A 13,562-nucleotide genomic window follows, 5' to 3' on the forward strand; every position below is an offset into this window, starting at 1 on the left:
TAAACATAGCAGCAGAGGAAGTCAACGTGACATTGTGCAGACACATTATCAGATATTTAAAATAAACGTAATTAATTTCAGCCTATTCATAACAAAATGTAAATTATTTGACGTGCGCCGGCAACTCAAACCAATATCGTTAATACTGAAAATTTCTAGTAACTAGGGTAATTGTTTTGTAAATGATTTGTTGTAATGTTAAATAATAAACTTAACGGTTATATGTGTGAATTATTTTCTATTGGCGTTAAAAATGAACCGGCTATAAAATTTGTCACGGACTTTTGGGACAACCCTCGTATGTCAAACATATTGTGTTTGACATACAGATCGGACTATACAAACGCATTAAATCAAAATTTTAAGATCGATAAAAGCAATGGAAAATATAATTATGTCTTGTTTTTAAATAAAAATATCAATTACATGCTATCTATTTTATAATCATCACATTTCGGGCATTTATTATTCAACAGAAAATGAAACGTTATAAAAATCTTTTTGCGCAGAAGTTTTGGGTTGGCCAACATGTCAAGTGTTCCCTATTTAAAATAGTTTGCATTTTATATGAATCTGTTTCTGTTTTGGAATAATGTTTAATAATTCATTTGAATACTGACGCAGACATGTCGTTATGTATCTACATTGAACAATGATTCAGTATTTGCCACAGACAATTTCCATTACATTCAACTCCAGCATTGCACTTGTCTGGAATACCTTTTGATGAAGATGTGATTTTTAAACTGTTGAAATGTTTTTGAGAATGATGAAATACGAGTTTATTTTATTGCTTGTTTTTAAAACAGTTATTGCTGTTACAGTAAAAAATGTGAAAATTAACAATTTTGAATTAGAGTTTTCTGTGACTTACGAAAATTGGTGTAAATCTGACAAAGACAGATTTCAGTTTATAATTGGTATATCTATCGAACAATGTGTGACAGAATGTGGTGCACGGGGCCACTGCAGTTCTCTTAACTATAGAAATCAAATAAACGGTTGTGAGCTTTTCCTTACTTCCGAAACGGAGCAGCGAGTTCCCGGCGAGTGTGTCTATGTTAAAAAAGACAACATCAAAGTGACGAAGGTATGTTATATTTTATATTTCTTTAGTAACCGTATTCTTATATTTTTTTCTTCACTATCTGTTACTCAGCATAAAATTACAAAACCATATATTCACTCGTTTTCAATACAGGGATCACGTCTAAAATGCAAACATTAATAAATGCTAACGCTTATAATTCACAGAATACATATTTATTATCATTTTTTCAAACTTCGCAAAAACACATGCAATCTCAAATTTAATAATAATCAAATGAGTTCTGCTTAAATACTGAGTACTGACTTATTTCAAATCTGCGACTGCGAGATCAAGATGACGGTCGATAATTTGTTTGATGCTAAAGTGATAAAACTTTCATTTATTTTACCACTTGAAATGTCTGAAAATTATGCCCATATAACAAAGTACTCTAGTACATAAATTGTGAATGTATTCATAAAATAAAAAGTGTCTGCGAAAAATATCTTGTTCTGTCAGTCATTTGCTTGATAACTTTTGGTGCCATGTTGAGAAACATTTTAAATATGATTGGGATGAAATAAATTGCAGTTAATTTTTTTTTTCAAAACTATAAATATACTCCTTTGAAACGTTCTCGTGAAATCTCAAGTTCCTCGATCGGACAATAATTAGTGATATTTACAAATACGTTATTAAGCTTATCAACAAACTTTTTTGTAAGCTCTGATACAACCGTTTGCCTGTGGCTTCTTTAATGGGAAATCTTAAATACTTCTTCAGAAAGGCCAAACGTGAATTTTATAATGTTTAAATAATGATATAAGAAAAATGTAATATTTTTGTTACCTGAATAAAGGAGCTATAAGTGTGAAATAATTTGTCATAAAAGTAGCAAAATGTAAACAATGTAGTTTTGTACTTCCATATAAAGTTTTAATTCACTATAACTGTACTCATTGCCAAAAAGCATCAGATGAATAAGATAGTTTAATTTATTGGCCAATGAGTATTTTCTGGATACTTTAGAATTACACCAAAAATAATTAAAAAGCTTTTAAGAAATACAAATAAAAGCCTAAATTATCTTTACAATCTCGGAAGGAAAGACAGTTCGACACCCCACCATCACCTCTAGGAACCCAGTGAGAATTTCCGCTCTTAATCTGTGACCACTTACCTAGTTTAAGATTTTCCAGGATTTATACCCTTGCCTTTGTCAAGAATCATCATATTTCTATGAAATGTGAAATAAAAAACGTGAAAAAAATAAATTAGCTAAAATGAATGAAGTAAATGAAAGGTGTACATTTTTTTATTAATTGATACAAATTCTTTATTAAATGAAAATTCTTCACTTACTGGTCAAGATCATTTAAAATCTCTATTGATTTTAACATCTTTCAGGACACATCTTTTGCACATGTTTTGCGCCTATTTAATATCTTGATTTTATTTACCGTTGACTATAATATATTATTAAAAACATAATGAAAATCATTTCTGTTGATTGAATTTTTATCACCCCAAAGTGCGGTCGTTTGTCTGATGATAAAATGCATATGTACCTGTTAAACGCACTTTGGGGTCAAAATTGGACCCCTAAGAGAGTGACGCACTTTGGGGTCGGACACCAAAGTACGTAAAGCATTCTGGGGTCGGACCCCAAAGTGCGGTGTTACAGAGCCCGTTACTTTGCTTTTTTAAATATTGTCGCGCGGAGCCAAAAATGTATTTTGATTTAGTGTCATGAAACTTTTCAGAAATTTTAGTCAGAATGAATAGATGTGCTGCTATCCTGTTGTATGTCAGTAGACATTTAAATGTGGGGCCTTCGTGTCCTATGGACACCTTTCTAACTATTTTTAAAATTTGTTGAAGAATATACAAATACATGTTTTTAAACTTTCCCTTAACTTTTCGATATAACTGTAAAGAAAAGACGGTTTTCTTAACCTTGTTTTCTAAATAAAAGGCTTTAGAACTTCTCAACGAGCATAATGTAAAATAACCTTCATTTGATAACTTTCAAAACACATGCTTTAAATAAAACGTTGCTAAGTATACTTTTTAATGTTATGAATTTGTCTGAATTCAGAGTCCTTGTCAAGAAGTTTGTGCTTACGGGCAGGTATGTGAATCAACAAATTCCAAAAAGGGAATGTGTAACATAAAAGGTAAAGATTTATCATAACACGATTTTTATACAAATTTAATTTCTATTGTTTCCCTCTTGAAACTGATGGGTTGCTTTAAAGGGTTGAACTTCAGAATTACACCCTCGTTTAATCCTGCTTAATCGTAATAGACGAGTGGATAGGTTCGAATTACTGGAGTATATGCATCTCTTAGCTTCAGCAGATGAGGGAGTTTTAACCCATTGTGTTGCTGTAACGTTGTTACATCCGAGGTAAGCGTAAATCATTATTTTTATTTCGGCGCTATATAGCCTATTGTAAATTGCGTCGTGAAACGAAACAAAACAAACAAACGCACAAATGTTCATTGTTTCTGTTGATCACTGAGTTAGCTATTGTAGTAGTGTTGCTATTTTGAAAAAAAAAAGTTAATATATATGGTAGAGTATTTTATTTGGTGAATAAAAAATATTAAAATATATAAGAGCTGACAGTTAGGTGATGCACCTCTTTAAAGAAATCTGCGTGACAAACTATCGAAATTAAATAGAAATGAATGAAAGTCATTTATAATGCACATGAATCAGATGAAAACTCTCCGAATTTAGTTTCATAAACGTGGAAATTGTGATTTACAAACCTGATAAACTTGTTAATCGAGCTTACGGTGCTCACTATCGGTATGTAATTCTAGTATGTCACATGGTAAAAATCGAGATATCAACATTATCATCTGTTTGTGTATTTTGCAATATTCTTACATTAAACCAAGTCAGTTTATTATGGTGACCCTTACAGTCCATTTTAAATCTGTGAGAACTTGCGCCGTCATTTAATAAAATGTCGCGGTTCGCGAGATTGTATGTCGAAATTTTATAAAATGTCGCGGCTTATAGAAACTATTTTTTTCTGTCTCACTCTCCCGTCAAAACGGAGAACGAAGAAAAGCGTGACACATTCTGTAAATAGCAGACTGAGCTACAAAAAACATATAAATACTTTAGGTAGTCAATTGCGCCCATTAAAATCCGCGATATTTTCGTTTGATGCATACCTTGTAAAAAGCTGTGTTTAAGCATAAGGCCGCGACTTAGGCAAAGAAATGACTCTGGCTATTACTCGCCGCGATATGTTGTGAGACCGTTGCTGAGGAACAACATGGCGCGGGCTATAATTATACCTCTCAAATTATTTGTTGTGTTTTTATTCATTTTTTATTTTACAATAAGTTTTATTGTAAGTTTCTTTGAATTCATATATACAATCAATTTAAATTACATTTTACTTCATACGTTCTTGTTTTTTATGACTTAAGAGTGTATCAAAACCAAGGCCCCTATTAATGGTACAGTTCTTGGGAATCTAAGGGGAGTTGGAGACAAGATTCGTTACATGTGTAATCCCGGATACGAACCAAAGAACGACGGCCAAGAACCTGTAGCTATATGTCTTGACAACGGACAATGGAGCCATGTAACAGAATGTGTAAAAAGTAAGAATTTACATTATCATACGTTCCTAGTAAGTAACACTTTTGACCCGTGAGCACTGATAATATTGATGTTAGATATTCTGGTGACCGGTACTTTTCTTTTATAATTATATTTCATGCACATTGAAAATGAATTTCATATTTAGAATGAAATAATATCGAGGGTTTTATTTTATTAAATAATAATTTTGTTTGTGCTTTAAAACAATATAAAATACAAAGGATAGAAATCAAAACTTTAGAAATAACATTTTAAATGATGAGAATTGTATAAAGAGAAGTATGTGGCGTCTATTATGAACACATTCTATAGTAAACTCGTCGTATATTATAAAGGGTTAGTTTTATATCATTTTTATTTAGTACAGTAATAATGAAATTTAATTTAAAACCTGATTAAATTTACAATCATCTGTGCTTCGGTTTAAAGCTAACTATACTTGGGTGGCTTCATGGTCACCATGGAGCACATGCAGTTTAAGTTGTGGGTCCGGAAGAAAATCAAGAACGAGGGAGTGCTCTCTTCGCATAAAAGGCAACGGTGCATCTAATTGTGATAAAGGGGATGTTGATGTTGATAATAGTACTTGTAATAACCAATCCTGCCCTAGTAAGTAATAGCTTTTGATATTTAATATTTCATTCCTTTATACTGTACAATCATCATCAGGAATGTTTGTATGTTTTGTTCGTTTCTTTCTCCTTCTTCTTCCTTTTTTTTAAATTTGTATCTTGAGAGCGTCTAGTGATACATGTACACAGGCTAAATAACACTTATTTATTTTGTAACAATTTGCCTTTAAAGTTTCATCTGATATTATTGTTATTGTTGTTATTGGTTTTAAGATTCTTCTGATCTTACTCTAGAAGATATATTGATACATTTCTGGATTATAGGAAAGCTTCCTTACTAGCGATTGGTTAATTGATTTCTGCGTTAATAGTATCGATATACAGTCCTTCCTTGGGGGAGAAGAGATTTCGAGATGAATTAGAAAACATCATAAAAATAATATGGCCTCGGGTGTTATCATAGCTATGGAAATTAACTTAGAAATGACTTTGTAGTGTTTGTTTAACTCCCTTCATGTTACACATGCGTATTATCCTCCTTATATGATCCATACGTTACCGTCTGAGGTATAGTTCTGCATAGCATTTACAGACCCGGGTGGCGGTTTAAAGACCAAGGAGCGTATCGACCGAGTTTTTTTTAGGCCATCCGAGTCTTAAAATGCGTTGCAGTGAGGTAACTATCTGAAGTACATACTCTTTTGTTTTTTCTTATATCAGCATTTATTCATATTAATCACATTGTACCTGTACTTTATGAACTTTTTCATCAATCCGAACGTCCTTGGCTGCTCATATATCAAATAAGCTTTGAAACTAAGAACTTCAATTTTGAATTCTCAATACTAATTAATCCTCTAAGGAAGTTGATGCCTTTTAATTGACATGTTAACTTTATATCAATTATTAACACTCGTCATACAAATATTTAATGCGATTATGTTGTAAAAATGTATTTATTGCATGTTAATTTGTATAATTCTAGACAATAAAATTTCTTTACTGTTCTGTTATATCGGATACATTTTACAAACTACTAAATTTCTTCAAACATTTGCATAATACTTTCTGATTTATTTTTGCACAATCCTAAGTTATTTTCTGCATTACGGGATATAAATTGTGATATCTGGTGCGCATCGAATCAAAGTTTGAAAAATCGCCACATTTCCTTCCGAAAATATTACGTTTAGTAACAGTATAGTTTGTTTTTCGTATAAGGCATTTTCTCTCAAAATTGCTTTAGTTTTTTACCATTAAATATTATAATTTGGATAGTACCAGAAATCACCTCTGATAATCAATTTCCGAAGTTATTAACTGTTTACAAAGAATATATTTACATGTGTTTACATAATATTACATTTGAAAACAACGAGACTGGAATTTTCTGACAAATGCATACTTAAACATAGATTCTTATCCTAAAACTGGAGTATTTGTTTTTTTGGGTATATATATATGTGTGTGTGTGTGTGTGTGTAATACTCTTACCTTTTGCCATGTTTATAATATAAGTACTTTAAAAAAGAAAGAAAACAACAACGAGAACAACAAAGAAAACGTACAATAAAGCAATTATAAAGTTTATCTACATTTACTAGAATTTGTTCATAGAAACATGTCACGTATTTCCCATTGAATATAAATGATTATTTGATATTTTAAAAATAAACCTGATTACATTTTGACTAGTATTTTACTATAGGATAAAGTATTCCATATTTAGGATAAACAAACTTATTTTGTTATAGTACACATTTGTCAACAAATTTATATCAAGAACTTTAAAGTATATCTTCCTGACCTTATTTCGTAATGAAACTCTACGTTTCAAATAACACCTACGAATGACACAGCGTACCGGTTGGTATCTTTGAGTGGCTTAAGAATGTTTTTTGTTTTTTTAAAACATGATAAAGTTCATAAATCATAGGTATATTGAGATTGATATTGATACATGCTGAGTCAAAACATGATGTTTGGGTAGAAAAAAAAAACAATGGAGCATGTAGGTAAGATAGTTACCGTCTGCATAGTATTTACAGACTCGGTAGGCCTTTTTTAAAATTTATTCGCTACGTTCTCTCGGTCTTCAGAGAACCATCCGCGTCTGTAAATTCTATGCAGACCTTATTCCTCGTACAGTCACTATTACCTCCTTCAAATTACACGACACTGCCTCAGTGAAGATTTGACACATTTGCAGATGAGTTCTATTCGCGCATGAATGAAAAATCCGTTAATAAACATGAACAATAAAACCAACCCGGAAATAATTACAATTTTGACAGGCTGTGGGAATAGTTAAAATTTCCATTGTTGACTGTTTATCTTTGTAATGTATATATATGATTTTTTTATGAACTTATATTACAAATATGTCTAAATGTTGCTTAACTTTTTTTACAAGTGTGTGGAATTTCATACAAGGAGATGCAACTTTGTAAATATCTTGTTCTATAGAATATGTCTAATTTATATTTAAACTGTATTATAATATTTCTAAGCACCGACACATGGGAAGAATTGCTCAAGTAAAACAGACTGTATAGAAACAGAGGCTGTGTGCATACAAGGAATATGTTTCTGTGATAAGCTATTTGCATACAACAACGAAAGTAATAACTGCACAAAAGGTAATACATGTATATGATTAAAGTTACCATTATACTACAATAGACATATTGTTTAAGTTTAATTGCATATCGTATTGCTTCAGATACCAGTATGCAAACTAGTAAGTGTATAACACAACCTTTAACTTTAAAATAACACGTTACAATATTAGGTTAAACTTTTCCAAGGACTTTTGTCAAATTGAGTCTGAGATATTATCATTATTAAAGGCCCATTTAGGCTCCAACATGCTAATATTTTTTTATTTATTTTCCAAACCGTTTTTAATTTTAGTGTCTTGTTACAGTTTCGATAATATTACTAGTTGGCAGTATTGCTGAGCCATCATTTGCATTTTAACAGCAGTACAGTGTTAAAGCATTTTGTATGGAAGCGAAATTTTATCTTATTTAGAGTTTACATATTACTTCATTCAGTAAAGTTTTAAGGTGATAAGAATCATTCAAAATTTTATTGCATCATTTTAAAGCATATATGTCTGTTGTTGTCCTTTTCAACCGAAAGACAAAAAATGCAATTTTTGAGTTTTCATGTACCCTTAAAGTTAAACAATTATATATTTTTAAATAGGGTCAGTCAGCTGTAAAACGTTGCCCCGTAAGACCTTTAATAGTTAAAAATTGAGTACCAATCAAGCCGGTGCTAGGGGCGTGAGGGATGTTGCACCTTTTCATTATCCCTCACGTAGAGACTCAATCAAACCGAAAATGCAATGTTCATGACATTTTGTTATGATTACTGCTTCCGAAGATTTTCCAAGATTTTTCTTTTAAAATGATTGTGTGTGCTTTGTTTTTACAAAGATACTATTATAGTTATGTGAAAACTTCCAAAAATAGTTGATTCCAATAGTCTTGGATATGCCTACATTTTCTAAAGCTGGTAAAGCTTACTTTCCTTATTTAAGTTTAAACTTTCTATGCTATAAGTATTCTGTATATTTGCCAATGAAATGTATAAATACTATATATTAGAAATCATTTTAAATTTCAGTATGCGACACTTTGACAGGCAACTATAGTAAAATCAACAACACAGCAATTTTAGGTTTTAACAGTGGTAACGATACGGTGCGTAACAGCTTGGAAGAATGTGAAAAAGCCTGCAATTACGACCAGTCTTGCTTATCCTTCGAAATATGGCTCGAAGAAGGGCAACCACCGAATGAGGTTAAATTTGGATGTACAATAGGATTAGCAACATATGATATGATCAATTCGGCGGCTCCCACACTGCTCAATAATAATATAACCGGTTGTGATCTGTATTCCAAAACATGTTCCTGACTAATATGTATAGATAAATAAAATAAAACATGAAAAGAGAGTATCTAAAAAACGAAATAAAGTTTATGTGGTTTGAATTAAAACTTTATGTAAAACAAATACCTGGTATGTAGTTATAGGTTACTCATATATCAAGTGGTACAAATTCAAACGACAGCAATTGAATATAAGCTTAATTTTATAAAATTCAAATATTTTCAACTTAACTCCATTGAAGTCCAAAAGCCTAAAACATAAAATTTGAATTCTGTAATATACATAAGCTGGGACAATTAAAACAGAACAAAACGCAAAAGATAATTAAGAATTTTGCTCAGAAATAAATTGAAAATCGTACTTTTGCCATTCCTAGCTCGATTAAGGTGAAAGCTTAGAAACGCTTTTAAATTTCGGGTCATTTGTTACAATTAGAATAATTATTCAGCGAAAAGGTTTTGATCTGAAATTTTGCACACAAGGTATTGGTCTTACCCTATATCAAATGAAACATTAATCTTTAAAAATTATTTCCAGCCCCTTCATGTCAAAAAAATCAGTGGAGTCCCTGTAGTGTGCATTTAGTTTACACTTAACTACATACAGGATATACTAAACTACTTAGATATAGCTTTAATTGGCAAAATATCTGATTACAGACATAATGTGTGAGAAAATCTGCTGCTATGCACAATTATAGTTATGTTTGCTAAATACTGAAAAAGGTCAAGTTTTACATCATTTTGTAATTGATAATGTGTTGCATCAATTGTTATCAAAAAGATATATGCAGTCTGAAAGACGATAAGTGTTCCCATCAAGGTCCTGAATTAAATATTGAATTGAATTGGTACATGCCGAGCTGTTCATTAGGGCGTCATAGGACACATTGTTAAGGTCGTTGACTTCAAACTACTTGCCTCTCACTACTGCGGGTTCGAACCCTGCAAATGACATTTGATTCTTCATTGTAAGGAAGCTATCCAGCAAGTCGTCATATGGTCTTTTAAAATGTTATTGCGACATAGTATTTCACCAAAACAAATAATGAAAAATAGATAAATCAATTAAAAAAAACAAAAAACGACAAATTAGTAAATCCCTAATAAATTTGTGTCTGTATTTTTAGACCTGCAAAAGGCTTTTGATTGAGTTGACAATGCAATTATTTTATATAAACTCAAACTTTAGCACTTTCACATCATTAAAACTGTTTCATTCGTATCTGTCTAAAAAGTCTAAAAATATACTAGTAGGTAGTAGACAAAGCTAAAGATTGCAAAAGCAATATCGCATGCTTTTTATAATGCATTCCTTTTTTCCTATTTTTGAGTATTGTTGTAAAATATGGGGGAAAGAAACGAAAAATATATATGCCGAATATACAAAATACAAATTCGAATTTGCAAATTTAATCTAGACTTTCCAATAAGAAAACGAGCAGAAAATTTATCTAAAAGATTAAAAATATTGCCTTTCAAGGAAAGATGTATTTTTCACACCGGTGTCCAAGTATTTAAAACACTGAATCATACGTCCCCTCAGTATATCCGAGCCTTACTTACCATATCTAAAAATCAAAAGTATAATCTAAGATCAATATCTCATGGAAATGTAATTTTGCCCTACAAACCACGTACTAATTATTTCAATGACGCATATCAATTTAATACCATGTTTTTTTTTGGATTTCTATACCGTTGACTATTAGAAAGAAAACAAAATTGTCTATATTTAAGAACGTTTCAAGAAATACTTATATAATCAACTTCATACATATATTTTCATTATTAATTGTATTTCTTACTATAAAATGTTTTCTAATAATGGGTGTCTGTCTTAGATTTTAGTTTTTGACTGTGTTAATTTTGTAAGTTTTTTACTTTGTAAATTGCAGATCAAAATAATGCACTGAGGAAAGTTTTATGTTTAATGATAGTTATTGATAAAATGAATTGTATGAATGTTCAGTATGTTTGTTAAGATATATACTAAGATTTTGATTACCATTTAATAATTTCCTTTAAATGTTATATTGTTTTCGATTGATTTGAGCTCTTTTGACTCTGTGTGTGCGCGCTCGCATGCGCTCGTGCGTGTGTGCGTGCGCGTGTGCATGTGTGTGTTTAATTTAAAAGGCCGCATTGTAAATAAGGTGTTATAATCTGTATAATTATGTCTGTATGTGTTACCTTCTGTAAAAAAATTATTACTATTATTATTATTATAGTTTAGAGACTTTTCCGTTGTTAATGTGTCATAGTAAAATCGTAAACATATACATGCACAGTGCGTTAACTGTAGTGCAGGTATTAGTTACCCATAGAAATACATTTATCACATTCAGATGCTTGCTCACTGGTTACTTTTTTCTGGGGTTTCATATTGTGACAACACAAAACGTGTCTTTGTTTTTGCTTGTGATACTAAGGAGAATTATTATATGTAATTCATATGTTATTTATCTATTATCTCTTATGATAGAGAATAATTTCATGCAATTTATTAACATCAAATTAAGTCTAACAATAAGCCTGCTGGAGACACTCCGAGTGTAAATCAGATTACCGCGTGTTTTGATGTTCTGTCTATTGTTTGTTCAGCAGTTTTTTGTTAGAAGTTAGACGATTGGTGTTGATAAATTACATATAATTACATATATATTTGTTTTAAATTCATTAATAAAGGTTATAATATGCTCAAATTTGAAATTTCGAAAGACTGATAATTACAAAGCAGTCTCTTTTGAAATGTAAAATAATCACCTTGATTTTAACTCTACACACTTAAAAAACTGGCAGTTTTTACAAGCATTGACCAATTTAATTTGGCAAGAAATAGGGAATGCAGCTTCCAGAATATAGTTAATGTACTTACTTAATCAAATTAAACATATTCAGTGAGAATTTACTAGATTTCAATAAATATCTGCTATAGAACTATTTTACTCAGATATCAGCATAGTATAGCTTTAGTAATAATCATTCTTGTAAGAACTTATGAAAGTACATACGAAATTAGTCATTTTTATTATTCAATAGTAGGTAGGTAGTTAGAGAGGTATGCAGACAAGTAAGTAGGTAGTCAGACAGATATGTGGTTTAAAAGGCAGACAGGTAGGTAGGTAGGTAGGTATGTAGGTAGGCAAATAGGCAAACAAGTGGATAGTTAAGTAGGCAGAAAGGTAGAAAGGAAACAAAAGTTGATATTAAAAAGAAATTACTGAATTCACGAGTTCCACACGCTGTCATAACATCACATATTGGTGTTGGTTGGGAGCCTAGAATTGACAAAGACACAGTTTATTTGTGTTGCCCATGATCACATACGTAACTAGTCTGAATTCAATGTCATACAATATAGCTATTGATTCACTGATTTCGAATGAAAACTTAGAAATTGATTGTGCCCTTTGATACTGAAACACACTGCAATACATCTGTATTTTGTTTATACATCTGTATTTTGTTTATACATCTGTATTTTGTTTATACATCTGTATTTTGTTTCTCTTGTATTTTATTTCTCTCTACATTATGTGGACATGTAAGATCTGCTTATTTTGCTTTTTATGTATTGTAATCATTATGTTTGTGGACGAAGAGCTATGCTCAAGTCCGAAAAAAAAAAGAAATAAATATTCTGTTCTGTTCAAATCTTGATTATTTCTATAATATCGTGACTCACATGTGTACAGAAATTCCTCATGTTTTTTCAAAAAAAAAACAAAAAAAACATTTGCCAAGGTTTTGTAAAAACCATCTCTGAAAGAAGCGGATAAAAAATGATTCATCAAATTGTATGACAATTTGTATGCGCTAGCTTGGTACAGTGTTCCCAAAATCGGCGTTTACTCATATAAACTGAATCAATCACATGTTGTAGACTTATTTCCGAATTATATAACACGAAAAGGTAGGCACACTTCCCCAGTATACCGAATATCAAAAACAATGTGATGACACAATAACACAACCATGCCTTACATATACAAACTGGATCAATCACATGTTGTAGTCTTCATTTAATAATTATATAACACGAAAAGCCTGGCGCACTGGTCTGGTATATAGAATATTAAAAACAACGTGATGACGGTGCTTGTTTACTTTAAAGACAACAGATTACAAAAGTGTTGCAAGTTTTCCTTTTTTCTTTCTTTTTTTTTCGGAAAATAAAAAATCTATTCTTATAGATATAACAAATCTTGATATACAACCAAAACCATTAAAACACGAACTGCGTGTTCCGGTGTGACATGATCTGCTGTAATCAATATTGTTCCATAAAAAAGAGGTTGTCCTATTAAAATTTACATAGTAAGTGAGGAAAATATGCACATTGGTCAGAATGTTGTACGACTGAACTGACAAAAGACAAAGGAGAACATTGATAAGAATAACAGACCAAATGCACCGATTTGTTTG

General features: G+C 31.0%; 1 protein-coding gene across 1 annotated transcript; it reads left to right on the forward strand.

The window, feature by feature from the left end:
* Window positions 1-656: 656 nt before the first annotated feature.
* On the forward strand, window positions 657-11,873 carry LOC132754599 (coadhesin-like). The gene is made up of 6 exons (XM_060745255.1): window positions 657-1,090; window positions 3,129-3,207; window positions 4,484-4,660; window positions 5,091-5,270; window positions 7,744-7,872; window positions 8,867-11,873. Exons 1-6 carry the CDS (start codon window positions 755-757, stop codon window positions 9,157-9,159), a joined length of 1,194 nt encoding a protein of 397 aa, XP_060601238.1. The 5' UTR covers window positions 657-754; the 3' UTR covers window positions 9,160-11,873.
* The last annotated feature ends 1,689 nt before the right edge of the window (window positions 11,874-13,562 follow it).

This window comes from Ruditapes philippinarum, unplaced genomic scaffold, assembly GCF_026571515.1.
Source record: "Ruditapes philippinarum isolate M1 unplaced genomic scaffold, ASM2657151v2 ctg4986_1_1_1_1, whole genome shotgun sequence".
Classification (NCBI taxonomy): Eukaryota; Metazoa; Mollusca; class Bivalvia; order Venerida; family Veneridae; genus Ruditapes; species Ruditapes philippinarum.

What these genes read in the sequence shown, in the direction of transcription:
- LOC132754599 (XM_060745255.1), top strand. Translation starts at nt 755, where the DNA reads ATGTTTTTGAGAATGATGAAATACGAGTTTATTTTATTGCTTGTTTTT. An exon ending in GGGAATGTGTAACATAAAAG is followed by an intron (nt 3,208 to 4,483) that starts GTAAAGATTTAT and finishes TTATGACTTAAG; the next exon opens with AGTGTATCAAAACCAAGGCC. An exon ending in TAATAACCAATCCTGCCCTA is followed by an intron (nt 5,271 to 7,743) that starts GTAAGTAATAGC and finishes AATATTTCTAAG; the next exon opens with CACCGACACATGGGAAGAAT.